Here is a 22869-nt window from a genome sequence, read left to right as displayed (position 1 = left end):
GGATAAGCCCGAAACTGCACTGTGTCCAGAACAGCTCTGATGAGAGTGTCTGAAAAGGAGTCAGGTGCGACTTCGGCACGTTTATAGAGAACCCCAGCGAATGCAGGAGGTCCACCGTAGTCTGAAGGTGGGAGACGACTGCCTGGGGCAAGAACGCCTTCAACAGCCAGTCGTCGAGGTACGGGAAGACTGAAACCCACAACCTGCGCCGCTGAGCCGCAACCACCACCATCGTGAACACCCGAGGGGCACTGGTAAGGCCGAAGGGGAGCACGGTAAACTGAAAGCGCTCGTGACCTACCTTGAACCATAGGCAACGCCTGTGGACCGGCAGGATGGGGGTGAAAATAGGCATCCTGCAGATCCAATGCTACCATCCATTCTCCTTGGTCTAAGGCAGACAAGACTTGAGCCAATGTGAGCATTTTGAATTTCTCCTTTTTGAGTAAGAGATTGATGGTCCGAAGATCCAAAAGGGGCCAAAGACCCTTGTTCTTCTTCGGAATCAGAAAGTAGAGGGAATAACAGCCACTGCCTACTTCTGAAACTGGAACCCTTTCTATAGCTCCTTTGGCCAAAAGAGCCGTAACTTCTTCTTGGAGCAATTTTAAGTGATCCTCCGCCAGCCGTTCCCGACTTGGCAGAATAGTAGGAGGAAAAGAAAGGAAAGGAAGAGAATAGCCCTCCTGGACGATTTGCAAGACCCACTTATCTATTGTCATAGATCTCCAGTGGGGGAGATAATGATGAATTCTCCCACCCTCTGGAGTAGTGTTGTCCTGCAGAATCAGCCTAGGAGTGCTTGGCGGCTGCAGCTGCTGGGGGCAGTGTGGTGGAAAACTTCTGACCTCCATTCCGAGGACGGAATGTACCACATCCACGCACGGCTTGGGAAGTCCGTGCGAGACGGAGGCTAGGATAGGGCTGACGCAGCTGGAAACCCCTTCTGTTGCTGTGAAAGGAAGACTGGCCATGAAGAGTGGAGGAGAGGCCCAAGGATCTGGTTGTAGCTCGAAAGTCCTTTAACCTGACAAGGGCCAAGTCAGCCTTTTCCCCAAAAAGGCAGGTTCCATCAAAGAACATGTCCATCAAATTGGTTTGGACATCCCCCGAGAAGCCAGTTGTACGAAGCCAGGCATGGCGCCTCAAGGCCACTGTCAATGTAATAGACCTGCCCAGCGAATCGGTCATATCCAAACCACAATGAATGGTGAATTTTACCACATCTCTCCCGTCTTTGACAGCCTGAGAGAGCACAGCCCGGACCTCCTCTCGGACTGGTGGCAGCACAAGCGCAACCGTCTCCCAAAGAATGGGAGAAATGGCCCAATAAGCATGTGGTATTCACCGACCGCAATGCCAGACTGGAGGAAGAAAACAACTTGAAGAGTCCAGTCTCTTGTATTCCCTATCCAAATGGCGGAAGGGAATGTGCCCGGAAAGTAGAGGCCTGTACCACCAAACTTTCTGGGGTGGGGTGTTGGCTGAGGAACTTTGGGTCGACCAGTGCTGGGCGATGGAGGCATTTAACCGTCCTGTTCACAGCAGCCCCTGTGCTAGGTTTAGACCAAGTTCCTAGTTGGACGTACGTAAGTGCCTTATTAAAGGGCAATAGGGCTTCAGAGGTGGAAGCCCCAGGTTGAAGCCCTTCGGTCAGGAGATTAATCCTTATCTGCACTGAGGGCAGCTCCAGTCCAAGGACCTCAGCTGCCCTCTTAACCACAATAGCAAAACCAAAGGGGATGATGGACGGAGTGTTGAATATTGCAAGCACTCACCCCCAGTCAACTGATCTGGGTTTAATCCATCATTCTTTAGCTCACTCCACCACCCCAGTTCAGACATGGCCATATGCAAATCAGTCTGACCCTGTGCCTCATGGGAACAGTCCAGCCCGAACTGCCAAGCCATGTCTTCCGTGGACCAGAAACAAGCATCCTGGGACCGGTTTCTGGCTAATCAGCTGCCATCAGCCAAGCTAGCTTGAATCCAGTGGCAAAGTGAGCAAGGGACCCACGTCTGGGCATACCCTGCCAACTTAGGGCGAACAAAGCAAAACCAAAGGGGATGATGGACGGTGTGTTGAACATTGGAAGCACTCACCCCAAGTTAACAGATCTGGGTTTAATCCATCATCATTCTTTAGCTCACTCCACCACCCCAGTTCAGACATGGCCATATGCAAATCAGGACCTGGCTTGGCAGTTCGGGCTGGACTGTTCCCATGAGGCACAGGGTTAAGACTGATTTGCATATGGCTGGGTTCAAACTGGAATGGCATTGTGAGCAAAAAAACTATGGATTTAGGCCCAGATCTCTGTACTGGGGTGTATGTATGACATTGTTCTGCATTCTGTCCATCAATTGTTGTTTTTGCACTCTTAACCATCATAGCATAGGACACCCCCTTCTCTGTAGCCACTGTAGGTGGAGAGAGCATGCCAGTGTCTGGGGAAGTATCTAGCCCACTGGCTTCCATAAGTTCCCCATACCAGTCCATAGTCTCCTCAGAGACATCCTGGTTCTCTAAAGGGTCTCCAAACTCCTCCCATTCCGCTCCGGAGCCTAGCACATCCAGGAAGTGCTCAGGTGACAACATAGAACCCCTGGGTTCTGTAGGTGTCGGAATCTGCGTCGAACGATGCCGTTCTGGCTCCGTGTCACTGGGGAGGAGGATGGGGCTTGCGCCACCGACAGCCGCTGAAAACGCCGCTGGCACTGACTTTGGGTTCGATGTCAGGAAAGGTCGCATTGGTACGACCGGTGTTGAACCAGATCTGAGATCGGACCCCTGAGGCTCCACCGGTGCCGTGGCCGAAGCAGACAACATCAAACCCAATGGGGCCCCTTCTGACCCCGCGTGGCCCGAGGGCTCACCAACAGGGGTCATTCCGCTCAAATAGCGCCGCATGGCCTTGTAAAAATCCTTTATTTGAGCAGGAGTTGCTCTGGCTCCCACAAATGGAGGGAGGTGCGAAGTCGACTCTGGCTCCGCAGAACTGTGCCTAGAGCTTTGGTGCTCCTTACCTCTCTCGACGACAACTGTCATAATGTCATACAAGGCACCACCATGACACACCCAAGAAAGGGAACCAAGATCAATTTGAAAGTCACAGCCACTTGCAACACCATGAACTTGATTTACTTGTTGAAATGCCCATGTGGTAAGGTATATGTCGGAAATACAGAAAGAAAAACTAAAACAAGGATCAACGAACACAAAGGAACCATCCGAACAAAAAACATAAAAATCCGTTGTAGCCTGCCACTTTATTGAACATAACCACAACATTTGTCAACTGAAATGTCTAGTTTTACAAGTTGTCACCAAGATGGAAGGGAGAGACAATAATAATCATCTGTTACAAAGAGAGAATTTTTGTATCAGACATCTTGACGCACCGAAACCTCACAGGTTGAATGACAGACTGGAATTTCAGTGTTACTTTTAACTAGCATCATCGTTGATTGATTGGACACTATACTCGCTGGCACATCTATGTGATGAATATATTTTGCAAGTCACTCCATAGACATTTTTTCCATAATGTTTTATTTTTTGAATCTACTGTTATATTTCAACATTCACACACCTATTTTCTAAAAAGAAAACCCTACACAGGGTCCAGCTTGTGCCTAAGGGGATTAACCCCATTAGGGGTGGGCTATCAAATTCAAAGGTAAGGGATCTGCAGCTAGAAGTCTCTATCAGATCCCTACATTACTGGTGAAGTAGATCTGCTGTGGGTATCAGTGTTTCACGTGGGTGAGTGACTGGAGAAGTAAGGAGTGAATGGACAGCAACATTGTTGGTGTCTTGAGGTAGCAATACTTCTCACATGGATGTGATCCATGTGCCACACCGACCTTGTGGGTGGAAGGCTGTGAGTAGTTGTTAGTTTATTGTGTTTTGGTATTATTGCAACAGGTGCATTTCCATAATGTATGAAAAATTGGACTGAAGAGAGCACAGCATATATGCTGTTACAAAGTAGATATTTTGAACAGTTGGCATGATGGTATGTTTGGGAACTGGTATGGATGTTCCCCAGGAAACCTGACAATCCCAAGGTACTCCTAGGAACTGGAAACTTGAGTGATGCGGCTTTCATGCATACCAGCATGTTCTATAACCAAGAATGTGTTGCCAACGTCCAAGTTTTGATTTAAAAAAAATCATTTTGACCATATTATGTAGCAAAAATGTCAGGCACTTCTGGCCAACAGCATAAATATCATCATGCTTTCTCACATATTTCCTGATCATTACGGTATCCTAGGTGTGGGTGGATCTTACAAACTTGATAGGAAAATAATAAGATTTTGTATTGAAGACCTAATTTACACTACATTGATCTCATAGTCCCAGTCTTGACTGTTTTTCATCATGGACGATAAGCACATCCCAACACGTGGGGTACTGTTTGCATTGGGAGAAGTGTGAGAACACTGGGTGAAATGAATTTTGTGGATACTGGCTGATTTCAGTACTTTCCCTCAGAAATGTGAGGAAAATCCATTATTTTAGCCAAAGTTTGACATTTGTCGGGCATTAGGAGTAAGAAAGCTGTGGAATACATAGCAAAAAAAATCTCTGATGTAAATTAGTCACTGGGGCAAGAAATTACAGATGAAAATATCACTTCTTTCTATCTTTTCCTACTGATTTCCATTAGTTTAGTTCGGAAAGCCATAAGTGATCTGCACAAATGATCTTATGCTGTATTTGGAAATTTGTCCAAGAATCTTGGAGGCTCTGTCCTAGACCTATTAGGGTTACCTGGGGGGATAGATAGCTGAGTTTTCGATATTGGTCCTCATATGTTCTTTTGCCCTGTCCATAAAGAGTTTCGCCTCCCTCTCTGTAATGGCTTTGGGGTGCATACTCTTGCAGGAATCACAAACATTGGTGTCATGGTCTGAGCCCAAACACTGTAGGCAGATATCATGAAGATCATTGTTGGACATCTGACCCTTGCAATCAATGCAGGGCTTAAAGACTGATTTCTTTGGAGGACACATACTTCAATGTTTGAAGAAGAAAACAATTTAGCAAGATTTCCAGATCCGCATTGGTGACACGATAAAAAGGGAACTTTTGTTGGTACACCAATTGGGCCAGTGACATAACGAGGCTTTCAGATGCTGTGGATGAGCTATTGCAGAAGAGGTTCCGGTCCAGACTGAGGTCAGAGGATGTTCACAAAGTGGAGAATCTGCAGGTAGAACTATCCATCAGAAACAACTTTCTTTTGATCAAAATGTCAATAAAAAGATATATCCAAAAAATAAAAATAAAATGCTGAACAGTTAGTCTCTAAACAAGTTAAGATATTAATTGCATTATGCATTTTAAATGGTAAAGTACCTTCGATTTTGATTTCAGCAATATGCTTTCTAGCATCACAGACATTAACAATGAATGCGTCCAGCTTGGCAAATAGTTTAAAATTAATAATTTCTTTTTCAGAGGAAATCTTCGTTGCTGGTGAAAAAAAAATATTGCGGGTTAAAATTTAATGACTGAAAAGACTTCTGATACATTTAAACACGTTAATAATTTAGAAAATAAAACGCACTGTGCTTCTGCTTGTATGTCTGTTCATTTAAAATGATGAACAATTACATTATTTGCATTACTAACAAACATGTATTCTTTATTTTCAACTCTTTAGAGCAAATCAATTTGAAAAAAATAATGGCCAGTTTTCATGTAAACTATCTCTAATAATAAGATTACAGACAATAATACTACACTTTACTAAAATGATAGTATAAAGATTAACAATTTGTTCTGAAGTAACTAATACAACCCTTAGTTGAATGTCTGTATCTTTATTTATCAAACCATCTTCAGAGGTCACAAACATTAGTTTAACAAAAGGTATTCCATTTAAAAAACGTAATTGTGGAAAACACAAAGCATGACAGATTTATGAGTGATTCTTTACCGCATTTCTCAAAGACATATTGCTAAATATTTCAAGAGTAATCAAGAGATGACTTGGATAAGGGTGTTTAGTTCTTCTTACACCATACAAATATAGTTTTGTAAATAAAAAAATCTGGCTGTAAAATACTTTCTCCATAGAGGAAATTCTCATGAATGTCTAACCTTCCATAACTATTCCCCCCAAGTAAATTACCGCGAATCTTCACACTGCCGGTAGGCAACTTTGAAATATTTGTAAAGATGATGAGTTAAATATTACATATGATTTGACTGACCTATTATGTAGCAGTTGAATGGTGCAAATGTCAGAGCAAAATTGCCTTGCACCAGTACAAAACTGATTGTCACTAGTTATTTTTTATATGACTTGGTCCACATAGTGCACAACAAAGACTCCCCGATCCGATTATGGAAATGGCCATGGGAACAGAGAATGTAGCCATTAGTAATTACCATAAATGAAAGATAAAGGAGAAAATAGCAAGTAGCATTAAAATACATTCTGCTAAATTGCAACCGGAGATAAAATTACCACTTATGGTATTATGTATAATGATCACAATTGCCAATGAAGAAACAAGTAATGTCCAAAAAAACAAGTTATTTACCTTTAATACTACTTTTTCTGGTGGATACAGTATCTGCCTGTGGATTCCTCACCTTTTGAATTAACCCATGCACAGCATTCCACAGAAACTTTTCTCCATAGCTCTCCCACGTTGAAGAGGACTTCACAATGGAATGGCTCCGCACGGGACTCTGCCTGGCGTCATCGGAGCCATAAGAAGACCTCGTTGACATGCTGACGTCAGTTCCACCCAATTTTCTGTGCCTTCGAGGCGAACTGGTGCATTGACAACATTTCCACAAGTATACACAACCAATTAAAACGGATAATTCTAAAATATAGACATTTCTTAGTGACCAGTATTACCGTAAAAAAATGCATAAATCACATGATAATCATTTTCCGGTATACACAGGCAGGCAATGGGGAGGCAGGTGGGTCAGTGAGAAATCCACAATCAGATACTGTATCCATCAGAAAAAGCGTTACCGAAGGTAAGTAACTTGTTCTTCTGATGGATACATCTGCCTGTGGATTCCTCACCTTTTGAACTGAATCCCCAAGCAGTCCCACTCCTGGTGGAGTGTGCCTGCCTACCTTTACCCAAAAATCCTGCAGCACAGAACGTGCAAAATGGCTGTCCCTCCTCACCTACGAGTCTAAGCAATAGTGCTTCGCAAAAGAGTGGAGGGAAGCCCAAGTTTTCGCCTTGCATATGTCTACAACAGGGACACCTATCTAAAGCCGAAGAAGACGACTTCGATCTGGTGGAAGGAGCTTGAATACCTTCAGGAGGCTCCTTCTTGGCCAAGGTGTAGCAGATCTTGATACAGAGCCACCTGGACAGCGTTCTTTTGTGGACACCTTTGCCCTTCATATTGCCCACATATCCGATGAGAGATTGGTTGTCCAACCTGAAGTCCTTAGTCCTGTCCATGTAGAAGCTGACTGCTCCTCTTAGGTCCAGGTGGTAAAGTCTCTCCTCCTCCTTAGAAGGGTGAAGGGGAAGATATAAAGTGGGTAAAGTGATAGACTGCCCTAGGTGAAAGGGAGTGACCACCTTAGGCAGGAAAGCAGCTCTGGTCCTAAGAACCATTTTATCCGCATGAAATGAGGTAAATGGAGGCTTGGAACTAAGAGACTGTAACTCACTCATCCTCCTAGTGGAAGTGATTGCAATCAGAAATATTGTCTTAAAGGGACAACTATGTAATGGTTCAAAGGGAGACCCCATCAAGAAAGTGAGAACCAAATTCAAATACCACTGAGGCATGATAAAGGGAGTGGGAAGAAACCTAACGGTGAGACCCTTAATGAATCTCATAACTGTGGGAGATTTAAATAAAGAGGGTTGGTCTGGTAAGCAGAGAAAAGCCGATAAGGCCGACATGTAGTGTTTAACAGTAGCACCGCACAACCCTGATGAGCCAAAGAAAGAGAAACTCAATATCAGACAAACTGGCTTGCAAAGGATCAATTAACTCTCTCCACACCAATTAACAAACTTGGCCCACCTACCAGAAAAGACTTGTTGAAGTGTCTTCTGGCTGATAAAATAACATCCACCGCATTCGATGGAAGAGAGCAAGAGCTCAGGTTGCCCCATTCAATCTCCAAGCATGAAGGTGAAGGCTCTGCAGGTGGGAGTGTAGAACCTGTCCCTGCGACTGTGAGAGGAGGTCTGCCTTGACAGGGAGACGGAGCACAGGGTGCAATGAGCGGTAAATGAGGTCTATGTACCACACCATTCTCGGCCAATCCGGGGCGATCAATATGACTTGGGCCAGGTCTTGGAGAAGCTTCCTCAGAACGTGAGGTATCAAGGGTATGGGAGGAAATGTGTAAAGAACCTGTGAGGCCCAATCTAACTGAAACGTGTCCCCCAACGCTACCCGCATCGGAAATTGGAGACTGTAGCACGACGGGCAATGTGCGTTCTCGTAAGTGGCAAACAGGTCCAACCCAGGAAACCCACCCATTCTGAAAAAGTGAAGGACCACCTCCGGATGGGACTGAGACTGTCTGTATGCACATTCAGCTCTCTGGCCAGATGATTCACAATCATGCAAATCTGATGGTCCTGAGTCCAGAACCAGCGTCGCAGAGCCTCTCTGCAGAGATGATACGACCCCATTACTCCCCGTTTGTTGATTTGCCACATAGCGGTAGTGCTGTCCTTCAGGACCCGAATGGACTGTTAGCGAAGGGAGGGAAGAAAGGCCTTGAGAGCCAAACGCATCGCTCGGCAATTCCAGAAGTGATGTAAAACCAGCTTTTCTCTGGAGACCAAAGACCTTTGCCCTCCAGATCCCCCAGATGAGCCCCCCACCCTAAAGTGAAGGCATCTGCTACCACTGTGGCCACCGGAGAAGGAGGTTGAAACGGTTTCCCTTGAAACAGGTTGTACCAGACATTCTAACATAACAGCTCCACTGCAGTGTCTCTGGAGATTCTGACCATCTCCTTGAGATCTCCGTTGTGTTGGAACCATTGCCTGTGGGGCACCACTGGAGGGCCCTCATGTGCCAGTGTGCATGGTTGACCAAGAGTATGCAGGAAGCAAACAAACAGAGCAGGCACAAGACCTTCAGGGCTGGAACAGCTGCTCCATTGTGAAAAAGCAGAATCATAGCCTGGATGTCTTGAATCCTTTGCAAAGGCAGGAAGGCACGACTCACAGTAGTGTCCAGTACTGCCCCTATGAACAGGTTACGCTGAGAGAGCACCAGGTGAGATTTAGGTATGTTTATCGAAAAACCCAAGTTGAACAACAGACGAGTTGTTACTTGTAAATGATGCAGTATCATCTCTGGTGACTTTGCTTTCAGCAGCCAGTCGTCCTGATAGGGAAAAACAGAAATCCCTGATCTTCTGCCATCACCTTTGTGAGGACCCCAGGTGCTGAAATAAGACTAAATGGAAGAATCGCAAACTGGCAGTGTTGAGACCCCACTGTAAAACACAGATACTTTCGATGCAACTTCAAGATGGAAAAGTCAAAATACGCATCCTGCAAATCGCTCGACACCATCCAGTCTTCCTGCTGCAACTCCAGAAGAACCGGAGCTAGGGTCAACATCTTCAACTTCTCCTGCTTGAGGTAAAAATTCAAGATCCTGAACTTTAGGATCAGCCTCAATCGACCGTCTTTTTTGGGAATCCGGAAGTACCAGGAGTAGCATCCCTGACCCTTTTCCTGCTCTGGAACCAGCTCTATCACACCTTTCTGTAGCAAAGATAGAATCTTCTGCTGTAGTAGCAACAGGTGCTCCTCTGAGCACCAACCCTGGTGAGAGGGGAAAAGGAGGGGGAAACTCCCATAAGGGTAGGGCATACCCATTCACCACAAGATTCATCACCCAGAGATCTGAAGTAACAGACCTCCAATTTCATAGAAAATCGGAGACCCATCCTCCCACAGGACCAACATGCTCTAGGACGGAGGAACTAGAGCTGCGTCCCTGCCGAACCAGTTGGAGGGGTAGGAGAGGAAGAGGAGGAGACTTGCTGCCGAGCTGTGTCTCACAGATGACCTCTACCTTTTCCCCTGTATGACCTGCACAGAGGGTTTGTTGCAGGGATTCTGTACATACACAGAACTATGCGCATGAAAACAGGACCTCAGCGTATGGGGTGTACCAATCTATCATCTTAGTACCCAAAATCCCAAAACAGACTAGCTATAGTGTCTCATTCGTTCTCCTCCAAAATCACAAATCTACAAATGATTAGACAACCCAGAACACAACAGCCCCGACTCTCACAAGAATCGCGCTAGCAAGACATACTCTTTCACTCAGTCACTCGTACTTGTTCCCAATAAGAATTGGCAGAGTCACTGAAATAGTTCAAAATGTTTATTTTAACAATTGTGCTCTACAATACAGTATACGAGCCACTGCTATCAGCAAAATGCATAAAGTCAACACAATTATCATTGTTACAATTCCATAGAGTACAAAGGGGGAAGTTATTATATAAAGACAGTGGAAAAAGGTCTTTAAGGCCTAACCACCCTCCCATTGGCTGGAAGAAGTTTATTTATATAAATGAAGATTTCTGGGCTTGGACAGCAGACCCCATACCTTAAAGCCTGGATGTAAGGTTTACATCATAGGAACAGCGTAGCTCTTCTCCATGTAAAGGCTTTCTCCAAGTGTATTAAAACATGCAACCCCGTAATATCAAAGCGCGAGTCTCCAGCATTGCAGCTGTGTTTAGCATGTTATGTCTAGGTGCTAGGGACTGACCAGAACAGAACAACAAGGGGCATAGTTTATAGACCCTGCACATCGTGTTCAGACTAAACTCCAGGAACAGCAGAGAATGCGTAAAGCAGGCCATTCTCATGTGAAAGGCACAGAGTCTAGCAAAAACAAAGTCATGTAGTAACGTGCGTAAAAGCAGCATCATGGCAGCAAAACTCATGCTAACTTAGCAATTTCGACAATGTCCTTAAGGGTCATATAACAGGTTCTCTTGTTGCTACCGTTGGGGCTGCTGCAAAAGGATGAATTCCTGCCAAAACTGCGAAACCTGCTATTAAGACACAAATTTGGTCACTTTCCAAAGTATTTATTTCTGCTCCAACACCACCAAATGCATTGCTCACCAGCACTGCCACAATAACAGTTCTCCAGCATTACCATGGAGACCCCAACATTCTCAGCCCGAGCTGGCCGGTTTAGAAGCATTGGAGAATACAACACATCTCCTTTACATAATGGAAAGAAAGATAAAAATCCCAAAAAAGGAATAAACAAAACATAACATAAAACCAGCATACAATAGCCAGAGCAACTTCGTGCAGAACATAGTCTTCAAAACTTGCAGGTAACTTCATATGTCTCATTGAGGAGGGTCTACACATTACATCAGAACCAACTCCATTGCCGTCGTGAACAGGGATGCTCAGCGACCCTTCAGCTTATCTGATCAACCTAGACATACTCTAAGTACCACCAGAATTCACAGTAACAACACTTTTCTGAATGGCTGTAATAGAAGACAGTTGTTCCCTTCCTCCCTTGCCTCAGCTTTTTCACAAGGACCTGATCTCCCACGTTGCATTTCCTTGTTCTAACAGACATCTTAGCATCATACCTAAGTTTGTACTTTTTTTGATAAGCCAAAAGTCTGGCTTTCCTCAACTCATCACCACACTTGTTTTTGACAGGCAACCACGCCGGATTTAACTTGGAGTACGCCATCCTCCCACTGAGAGCTTCAAAAGGAGACTTCTGCGTGATAGCGTTGGGCACAGTCCGATGAGCCCACCACGTTTCTCTCAACACACTCTTAAAAGACATGCCTGAATCCAGAGCTCTGTGCACAACTCTTAACCACTATCCTTTCTGTCAGACCATTTTCCTGTGGTGCATAGAGAGCTGTCTTTTGATGGACGATCCCAAGATCCTTAAGAAAAACTTGCATATTCTGTGACACAAATTGCACACCATCGTCAGTCACTAAGTATTTTGGCACACCCTCGCTCACAAAAACATCCTTAAGAAACAATTACAGTTCCAGTGTTGACAACACCCACACACTTGTCACAACCCATTTGGAGGAGTAATCCACCAAAAGAAGCACAAAGCTCTCAGTTGAGGATATTAATTCAAAAGGGACCATTATGTCCAAACCCAATTCAGACCACACTTTCATCAGCGGAACCTCCACTGGAGACAACGGAGCATGACTGGAGATATTAGACTTGTCATTGGTTGCACAGATATGACGCTCTTTATCCACATTCTCAATCATATGGTCCAAGCCAGACCACCAATACCTTTCCCTCACACAAGCTTTGGTGAGGCTCCTGCCAAGATGCCCCTCATGACCAAGAGTTAGGGATCTCCAAAGTGACAATGACCACTACCAGCATGTCACAGGTCCCTGCTTTCCTCTCAGAGAAGGGTGAACCGATCTTGCCTTGGAAAAGATGGAAGAACCTATTTGAGACATACATTGTAGCTATTGGTGGAGAAAAATTATCTGCCTTCAGAAATCAAGCTATTCTGCTAAATAATCTTGGGGTTGAAGGGAAAAACATCTATGATAGTATTGATGAGCTCCCTGTTGATAATGGTGATGGGGAGCCTTTGAATGAGTACGAGATGTCCATGACTATTCTGGAACGATATTTTGGACCTCGCAGTAATGTCATACTAGAGAGTCAGATTCTTTACTAGAGTACAAGAGCCCAATGAAAAGGTGGGGAACTATGTTGCATCTTTGAATATATTGGCACGTACATGTGAATTTGGAGAGTTGTCTGGCCGTCTAGTCAGGGATCAATTGGTCAGATGTACCAACAGTCACAGAGTACATGAGAAACTGCTATCAAAGAACCCGTCATTGGCAGAAGCTATAGCCAGTGTTGAAGGGGTGGAAAATACTTCGAGTTGGGTGAAAGAGATGAGGAAAAGCTCTGAGGACAAGAAGGAGGCACCTAAAATATCTCCATTGAGGTCGACTTCGGGACCAGGACGAGCAATTTCATAAAATCCAAGATGGCGGCATGCAGCTATGACATCATCACGTCATGCGTCTAGCGTGACCGTTGTAATGAAGTAATGAAGTAATGATACGATGTAACCAGGGCTGGTCGTTACATCGTGTGAGATTGTGCAGAGAAAATTGTGCGCGTGAAGCAAGCGTGAGTTAAGGCGCATGCGCAGGCTCGGTAACGGCCAGAACAGCTTGCTCTTACCTTTAAAGTGGTTAAGTCAGGGCATCGAAGGAGCGAAGCTATGTATACGCTCTCACCTCCTCTTGTAATGACAGCGTTCAGCGGTCTGGGTTAAATGCTCTGTGTAGATACTTCCCTCTCAGATGGGAGGTCACAAAGTGGATTTTTACTTTCTCACGCAGTGGGTCCAGTAGGGTAATCGAAGGTGTACGACGCCTGCCCAATCCCATCCTCCTTGCCAGAATTTAAGATGCAAATTTGGTCAATTCCAAAGTATTTATTTCTGCTCCAACACTACCGACTGCATTGCTTGCCAGCCCTGCCACAATAACCGTTCTCCAGCATTACCATAGAGAACCCAATATTCTTGGCACGAGCTGGCGGGCTTTCAGGCATAGGACATTACAACACCTGCGGTTTCCAAAACCCCTGAACATGGACTGGAGACCCAATGATTTTGCTGTGGCTCTGCTGTCTTTAAAGCGTGTAGCGCCAACTCTGCTTTGGCACCAAAAAGACGAGAACCATCAAAAGGCAAGTCCAATAGGGTAGCCTTTACAACCAGTGAAAACCCAGACCCCCTTAGCTAAGCGTGCCTCCTGGTTGCACAGAGAAACCCATTACCCTGGCAACAGAGTCCGCAGTGTCCAGCCTCGACTGAATGACCTGAAGGGCTGCAGCTTGGTTATCAAAGTATTTCCACGAAATGGCCCTGAACATCCTCTGGGAGGTTCGGGAGCTCTTCCCTCGCCGAGTCCATCAGAGAATGGCTCTAGTGACCCAACAGTCATGTCGCATTCGTTGATTTCAGAGCCAAACTAGCCGAAGAAACACTTTCTTTGCCAATTGCCCCATTCATTTGGATTCTCTATCTGCAGGCGTAGATGGAAATTAGCCTCCAGATTGTTTAGAGGCGCACGATGCCTGGACTACCAAACTCGCTGGAGACAGATGGGTAGAAAAGAAAGCAGGATCTCCCGGAGCCACCTTATACTTCCTCGGCACAGACCAGGACACCGCAGGAGCAGTCATTGGTTTCTGCCACACCTCCAAAATAGGCTCAGTCAAAGCCTCATTAAAAGGAAGCAGGGGTTCCGAGACAGAAAATGGGGAATTAAGTCCCTCCGTTAAAATGTTGGATGTAAGTTCTGCAGTAGGCAATGTCAAATCCAGCAGATCTGCTGCCTTCCTTATTATAGAATGATATGAAGATAATTCCTGCATTGGAAGGCCTTTCGATGAGGAGCGCTCCTATTCAGGCGATGTGTCCAGGCCACTAGCCTCCTGTAGCCCCTCAAACTCTTATATGGGGTCAACAATCCCACCCTCTTCAGCATCCTTCTGCTGCTCTTGATATTTATCCTCTTCCATCAGCCTTTGTGCTTCCCTTCTGGATATCATCCTTGGGCCTGGTTTCAGCGGCACCAAACGTGGTGCCTGTGACTTTCGGACTGGCGTAGATGGAAGTTCCAGTGGGATAGTAGAAGACACCGGTCGTGTCGGCGCCGGACTGGAGCCAGACGGCGTTGGAGATGATCCGTCCAATGGCACTCTTCCCTCCAGGGACTGCACCGGTGTCGAGAACCTCAGTGGCGGGAGAGGCCAACTCACCGGAGCCATTGGAATAAACGGCATGAGAGGTGACGGAGGGAAGTGGGATGGCAAACCTCCAAGGAAGTAAGCAAGAGGAACAGCAGGGTTAGCTGCCCTGGCAAACATGCCAAACCTCGCGTTAAAGAAATGCAACAGATCCATACCTGGAGCCGTAAAGGCTGGATAACCTGGATCCGGTACAGCTGGTTTTGAGACCACTTGAGGATGCAATATAATTGGCTCTGGCTGCAGCGCCGGAGACCCTGGAGTCGGGTAAGAGTGGCCGGTGGCGGAGGCTTTGTTTCTCTGGGTGCCAGTGAAGCTCTCGAACATGGAGTCTGAGCTGGAGTCACACGAGGAGAAGGGGAAGAAGAGACTCCATCCTTGCAGTGAAGTCGGAGAACCGGAGACACCGACTTCGGTGTTCCATCCTTTGATGAGCAACGTCGAGATCCATGGCGCCGCTTCTTTTTATCTTTCCTCAATGACTTCGAGGTGTGCGGAGTCGGTGACTTGGACCTGGATCTCAACATCCTTTGACCTCTTTTCTGTTTTTTCACCTTGACCATAAACAGCTAGGCCTCCCTCTCCTTTAAGGTTTTGAGGTTCATGCGCCTGCATGACCAACTGTCCCCGACGTCGTGGTCCGAAGAGAGGCACCATAAACAATGTTCAAGGTTTCAGTAATGGACATCTGACCCCCACATTCCCTGCATGGCTTAAAGATGGATTTCCTCTGGGTAGCCAAAATCATTGCTACAATTACACGAAGTACTTGCAACAAAAAAACACTCAAAAATGGAGAGCCCTTGAAAAACCAATACGCGTCGACAGCGCGGAAATAAGGGAACTGACGTCAGCACCCTGACTAGGTCTTCTTATGGCTCCAATTACATCACGTGGAATCACGTGCAGAGCCGTTCCATTGTGACGTGCTCGTTGACGTGTGAGAGCTGTGGAGAAAAGATTCCGTGCAATACTGCACATGGGGTAATTCAAAAGGTGAGGAATCCACAGGCAGGTGTAGCCATCAGAAACTAGGAAATTTAAACCAAAGTTCTTACTGCTCTGATCAGGTCTTAACATGATGATCCCTAGTGAAGTTCTGTGGCGTGAAGCTTTAGTTATGTGCCATGAACAAACATTCATGCAATGATACAAGCATATTTATCCTTGCAGGATTCGTAACATTGTCCCAGAAAATATGTTGCTTACCACCCGGTACTAAACTAAAATTTTCACTCCAGAATTTTTTTCACTTCCTAAATATAAAGAAATGCATTTGTCTGGATGGATATCATCACCAGTGGGAATGGAGCCAGGTGACAATCATGGTAGCATGTTAATATTGGCAAAGATTTGATTTACTGCCAACTGTAATTTTCCTGGAATGACTGTCCTCGAATTTAATACAAGAAAAGACAGCATTTTATTAATAAGTACAATATAAATAGATTTGATTAGACGCAAACAGCATTTGCATGGTTGAGACAGGCAAAAGGCTGCTTGGCGAAGGCTGAGAAAGTTATTCCTGATGAAGGGGCTGATTGTCTCATCATCGATCAATAAACATGTGATAAAGGGGCCTTCCAGTGTACAAAAAGAAGTCTTCTTACCTAATCCTACATCACAAACAACAACTAAATGGGCATATCAGAATCTTTGTTTGTTTGTTGCTGTCTACTTGGATGTTGAGACCTATTGTGACATCATTACTGGATGACCACTTTAAAAATGCAACCCTCTTGTCCTCGTAAGTGACCCCTTGAACTTATAACTGACCCCTTTGAACCATTTACCTTTTTTATGACCCATCTTCCTGAGTCTCCAATATTGGTTAAACTAGAGATATGGTAGATTCAATTCAACTTCTCTTATTTATAAAAATAGGCATGGAAGAACAAGTTACTTACCTTCGGTAACACTTTTTCTGGTGGATACAGTATCTGCCTGTGGATTCCTCACCTTGTGAATATCCTCTGCGCCAGCAACATTCGGAAACTTTTGTAGCTCTCCACGCCGATGAGGTCGGAGACGACGTCACAGAGGCACGGCTCCGCTCGCGGCTCCGCTGACGTCACTGGATCTATAAGAAGACCTCATCGGCGTGATGACATCAGTTCTGCCCTTTTGTCCGTGCCTTCGAGGCACACGGACAGACTAACAGCAATATATATACAGTATACACAGTACAAAATATACATAGCAACACACACTGTGTGGAGATAATATAGAAAGGCAAAAGAAATAACACACTGCCTTTGACAGTAACAAATAAATTTTGAAACACCATCATTAGAATTGTAGGTATACAAGGGTGGACAACGGGGAGGCGGGTGGGTCAGTGAGGAATCCACAGGCAGATACTGTATCCACCAGAAAAAGCGTTACCGAAGGTAATTCTTCTGATGGATACATCTGCCAGTGGATTCCTCACCTTGTGAAAAGATTCCCACAGCAGTCCCACTCCCGGACGAGGGTGTCCACCCTTCTATACCAAAAAGTCCTGAAGGACTGAATGAGCAAAGTGACCGTCCCTCCTCACATCGGAATCCAAGCAGTAATGCTTCGCAAAAGTGTGAAAGGAGGCCCAAGTTGCCACTCTACAAATGTCCTCCACAGGAACACCTCTAGATAAGGCAGATGTAGAAGACTTTGCCCTGGTAGAATGAGCCCTTATACCCTCTGGAGGTTTCTTACCGGCCAAAGAGTAACATATCTTGATGCACAAGATAATCCATCTGGAAAGGGTGCGCTTGTGCACCGCTCTGCCTTTCCTGCAGCAAACAAAGCCCACGAAGAGCTGGTCGTCCACTCGAAAGTCTTTATTCCTACCGAGGTAGAAGCTCACCGACCTCTTAGGGTCCAAGCGGTGAAGCCGCTCCTCCTCCTTGGAAGGGTGAGGGGGAGGGTAGAAGGTAGGAAGGGTAATGGATTGCCCCAGATGGAAAGGAGTTACCACCTTAGGCAGAAAAGCAGCCCTTGGTCCTGAGTACCATTCTATCGGCATGAATGGTCAAGAACGGGGGTTTTGAACTCAGAGCTTGAAGCTCACTTACCCTCCTTGCCGAGGTAATAGCAATGAGAAAAACTGTTTTGAAAGACGAAAGTCTTAAGGGACATTTGTGCAAGGGCTCGAAAGGAGAACCCATCAAGTAAGTTAAGACAAGATTCAAGTCCCATTGAGGCACAATAATAGGAGTAGGTGGAAACTTGTTAGTAAGGCCCTTGAGGAATCGCAATACAATAGGTGACTTAAACAGGGACGGCTGATCCGGCAAACAAAGGAATACCGACAAAGCCGATAAATATCCCTTAACAGTAGCAACAGCAAAGCCTTACTGAGCAAGAGAAAGAGCAAACTGAAGGATGTTGGATAAACGAGCCCTCAAAGGGTCAATAGACTTCTCTCCGCACCAAAGAACAAATTTGGACCACCTATAGGAATAGATAGATTTGGTGGAATGACGTCTAGCAGACAAAATTACATCTACAACATCTGGCGGGAGAGAAAAAGATTTCAGGTTGCCCCGTTCAATCTCCAGGCATGAAGGTGTAAGCTCTGGAGGTGGGGCTGTAGAACCTGCCCCTCCGACTGCGAGAGGAGGTCTGCCCTGAGAGGGAGACTGAGCGGAGGGCACGAGGAGAGGTGGAGAAGATCTGTTTACCACACCCTTCTTGGCCAATCCGGGGCGATCAATATGACTTGGGCCCGGTCTTGGCGAATCTTCCTCAGAACCCGAGGAATCAAGGGTATGGGAGGAAACACGTAAAGGAGATGTGAGTTCCATCTCAACTGAAACGCGTCCCCCAACGCTCCCTGCATCGGAAACTGGAGACTGCAGAATGACGGGCAGTGAGCATTCTCGTGAGTGGCAAACGGGTCCACCCAAGGAGTTCCCCACGTCTGAAAGACGAGCTGAACCACCTCCGGATGGAGCCTCCACTCGTGGTCGGCAGAGAACTGCCGACTGAGACTGTCTGCACGCACATTCAGAACTCCGTCCAAATGATTTGCCATCAGACAAATCTGTTGATCCTGAGCCCAGGAACAGAGACGCAGAGCCTCTCTCCAGAGACAATGCGACCCCACTCCTCCCTGCTTGTTGACATACCGCATTGCGGTAGTGTTGTCTGTCAGGACTTGAATCGACTGACCGCGAAGGGAAGGGAGGAAGGCCTTGAGTGCCAAACATATCGCCCGTAATTCCAGAAGGTTGATGTGAAGCAACCTTTCCTTTGGAGACCAAAGACACTTGATCTCCAGATCCCCCAGATGTGCACCCCACCCTAAAGTGGATGCATCCGTTATCACTGTGGCAACCGATGGCGGTAGATGGAAGGGCTTTCCTTGAGACAGATTTCCCTCCACGCTCCACCAAGACAGATCCGTTGCAGCTTCTCTGGAGATCCTCACAGACTCCCTGAGATCTCCCTTGTGCTGATACCACTGCCTGCGGAGGCACCACTGGAGCGCCCTCATGTGCCAGTGTGCATGATTGAACAACAGAATGCAGGAAGCAAACAGACCGAGCAGACGAAGGACCTTCAGGACTGGAACGACCGCTCCAAAACAAGGGAATCATTCCCTGTATGTCGAGAATCCTTTGCGGAGGTGGGAATGCTCGACATACAGTAGTGTCCAGTACAGCTCCTATGAACAGGTTGCGCTGAGGGCACCAGGTGAGATTTGGGCACGTTTATCAAGAAACCCAATTTGTACAACAGCTGGGTTGTAACTTGCAGATGATGAAGCACCTTCTCTGGCGACTCCGCTTTGATCAGCCAGTCGTCCAGATAGGGGAAAACAGGAATCCCCGACCTTCTGAGATGGGCTGCCACCACTGCCATCACCTTTGTGAAGACTCGAGGTGCAGTAGTAAGACCAAACGGAAGGACCGCAAACTGATAATGTTGCGACCCTACTGTGGTAAATAAAATAAATATTACCGGACTGAATTTCGTGCGGAATCTTAAATTAAAGTAAAATAGCTCAAAATAACGAGAGGCAGAATCCGTGGTATAAGAGGTTTTCTAATGGGCTTTATTCCATTCAAAATGGCCGACTCGAGTCGCGGCCCTCAGGTTCCGTCACCACGAAGGTTCAGGAAGTGAAGTACAATAATTTATTAACAGACATGTATTTTTATAATAAGTACATTACAATGAAACGAATGTAGAAGGCGTAACATTTGATAAGAAAAATGACGTGACAGTGACATAATCGAAACTAGGCGTAATAAGGAATAAAAGAAACATGATTGGTTAGGATTATCAGACATAGGTGGATCTATAAGATAATACTTGGCATAGATGCGCGCGCAGCAGCATGACGTGTAATTGACGTGTAACTAGGGGGTGAAGGGGACTTGACATTTAGCTCTACATGTGGAGACGAGAAGTCTGGGGTCAAGTCATCCTAATCCCAAATCATATCTAACATCCTATGTTTAAAGAACTATGTTATCCACAAGGAAGAGACTCTCGGACAGAATCTATTCTATACTGACTGTGTGCGTGTACAAGCGTCTAAGTGTCTATATGAGATGCGAGGGGCAGAAAACTTTCCATGGCAACAGGGCTATGAATCACTTGCAGGAGGACGGAAAGGCTGAGTCCTTTGCTTGTGAGCTAAAGGAAATGTTTACCTAAATCACTGGACAGGAATGCATCGGCTGAAGAGCAAAATAGATAATTCGAAGGTGAAATACAACTTCTTGGCAGACAGGCGAAAACTGGCCGAGGCAGGCACCGTTAGCTGCACAGGGAGTAGGACAAAGTTCATGGATACAGATGCGAGCTCAAGCTGAAGCTGTCAGAGACAGAGAGCAGGGAAAGGCTTTGAGGACAGAATCGGGCCTACTCGCCTGAACTGTAAAAATGGAGTAACTTAGCCATATAAAGTCGGTGGCCTTTCATACCTAGGAATCGAATATCCAGCCCATAGATGGCGGATCTGACAGAGAACATGTTGACGGTAGACACACATATGTTTGCGTCTTAGAAACTGGAACTGGAGGGAACATACATGTACTTGTAACATGCATATAGAACCGTTGGGGTCCAAGATAGGGGACATAACTGATCAGGAAAATCCACATTTCCACATTCCCTCCTTGTCCCCTTCTTGCCCTTCACGAGACATCAATCTTCATCATTCCATTGATTTGCTCATGGAGCATCATTTCTTCTTCTTTCTTCTTCCGAGATCTTGAGCGAAAACCTTGATGTGGAATACACGATGTGGCACACAGACCACAAATCGCTGGTCCACATTGCAGGCATAAACAACAACTGAAGAGCATAAGAAGGCCAATACCTAGGAAGGATAGAACTCTCCATCCCCAGGCTGATATCACACTCCAAAACCACCCGGACCACGTCCAAGTGCCTGAATTCTCGTGTATCTGGCTTACAATCTTATGAAGGCGTGTTATAGCTTTATATACAGATGGCGAATTTTCTGGTATGAATATGCAGCAGCTGGATCCGATGACCCTGCAAGCTCCGCCCCTATCGGCCAGGATGACGTCAAGGACAAGACGATTCTGGAGAACAACAATTCTCATCACTGATTGTTCCTCTGTCAGATTGCCTAGGGCGGCTATAGTCTCGTTTACTACGGCTTCAAGAGTCTTGGTGAGTCTGCGTATCAGCTTACTATTTGATATTGTACCTATATAGGGAAAGATACCTTTATTGAAATCTACATACTTGTCCCATGCTGTCTCAGTATAATCGACAACTGGGAGATCTCTTTGCTCTCTATTGTGTACTAAATGAACATTTCGATAATAATCAGGGGGAGCTAGGAAAACAGGTGGCAAAAGGAATGCTATATAACAGGTACCATCCCAATCTAGAGGCAGACGCATATACGCCGTCTGACCACATATAAAGTAAGAATGGCGAGAAGCTCTAAATGAAGATTTGCCTTGATCACTATATTCTACTGTAGTAACGCATTGGCTATGGCCCATATGTATGGAACCAACTTTTCTCACACATAATTCACCCTTAACTGGAAATACTGACATAGTGGGCAAAATTAGTTCAACTTCGGATTTGACATTCAAAATCATAAGATTAGGTGTAAAATTACCTAATTTATACACTTCATTTTCTAAATCAGTTCCTGTTCTACTGGGGTGACCCTCCTTATTAGGGTGACAGACTTTGAATAAAACTAAATTCAGATTTCCCCATATCCAATGTTGTTGATAAACTGCTGTGTCTGGGTCTATGGAATTTAATAAACTAAACCATGCTCCACAGGAGCCATTGTGTGTGAACGGATGTGGAAAGAAAGGCAGAACTCCTTTGTTATTCTGATAGGGAGGAAGTCGGCCACACACCCAACAATTGGTCGCATTACTAGTCTGATGGGAATGATGTAACATACTAATGAATGTGTTATTGCGCAGCGCAAGTCTATAGAACAACTCATGTGGCGGTAGGTCACTAAAAGAATGTTCATCAGTTATATTGAAAACACGTTTAGAAACAGGATGATATATGTGCAAAATCATACTCGTAATAATTACTAAAATACTCAATAAAAACAAAATTAATAATGTCACAATACAGTGGTTACGCAGTAATTTACAATAAGCATGTCGTTTCATTATGATTCTGGACTCTACATGATTCAGACCTAAAGGGTACATGTCGGGACAGATTCAACCGCTTCACCTTGGAGAGGACTTAAACAATCAAATCGTCCGACAGTTTTAGATCTGGACCTGAGTTTCTGTTTATAGCACTGAGAGTCATTCAGTTCAACAAAAGGAAGTTTTGAATCAGTCTGTGAGGGAGTGCAGGGCACAGTGTCTATATCTGAAGGTAGTCCATGAAATTTTTTTTACGTGACTGGAATGAATCCACCCTTTTCGTCCCTCGATCTTCACGGCTGTTCTTGTGGTCAACAGGACCAACTTGGGTGCTTTCCACCTGGGCTCCAATTGACTCTTCCTGTCGAAATTTCTCACAAAGACAAGATTACCCGGAACAACGTCATGGGGTTTCGCCTCAGTGTTGTCGGGAAAGGCTGCAGCTACCTGTGAA

At 45.5% G+C, this 22869-nt stretch overlaps 1 protein-coding gene across 1 annotated transcript in view; it reads right to left on the bottom strand.

Annotated features, from left to right (window-relative positions):
* VPS13C (vacuolar protein sorting 13 homolog C) overlaps positions 1–22869 on the bottom strand; it is a 2873871-nt gene that overhangs the window by 1951072 nt on the left and 899930 nt on the right. The window contains exon 30 of the mRNA XM_085648297.1: positions 5369–5485. Within this exon, the coding sequence (XP_085504423.1) occupies positions 5369–5485 (117 nt within the window). The remainder of the gene's footprint in view (positions 1–5368; positions 5486–22869) is intronic.

The sequence above is a fragment of the Triturus cristatus genome, chromosome 3_2 (assembly GCF_964204655.1).
Source record: "Triturus cristatus chromosome 3_2, aTriCri1.1, whole genome shotgun sequence".
NCBI lineage: Eukaryota > Metazoa > Chordata > Amphibia > Caudata > Salamandridae > Triturus > Triturus cristatus.
Note: the sequence above shows the minus strand (reverse complement) of the source record. Positions and strands in the feature narration are given on the sequence as shown.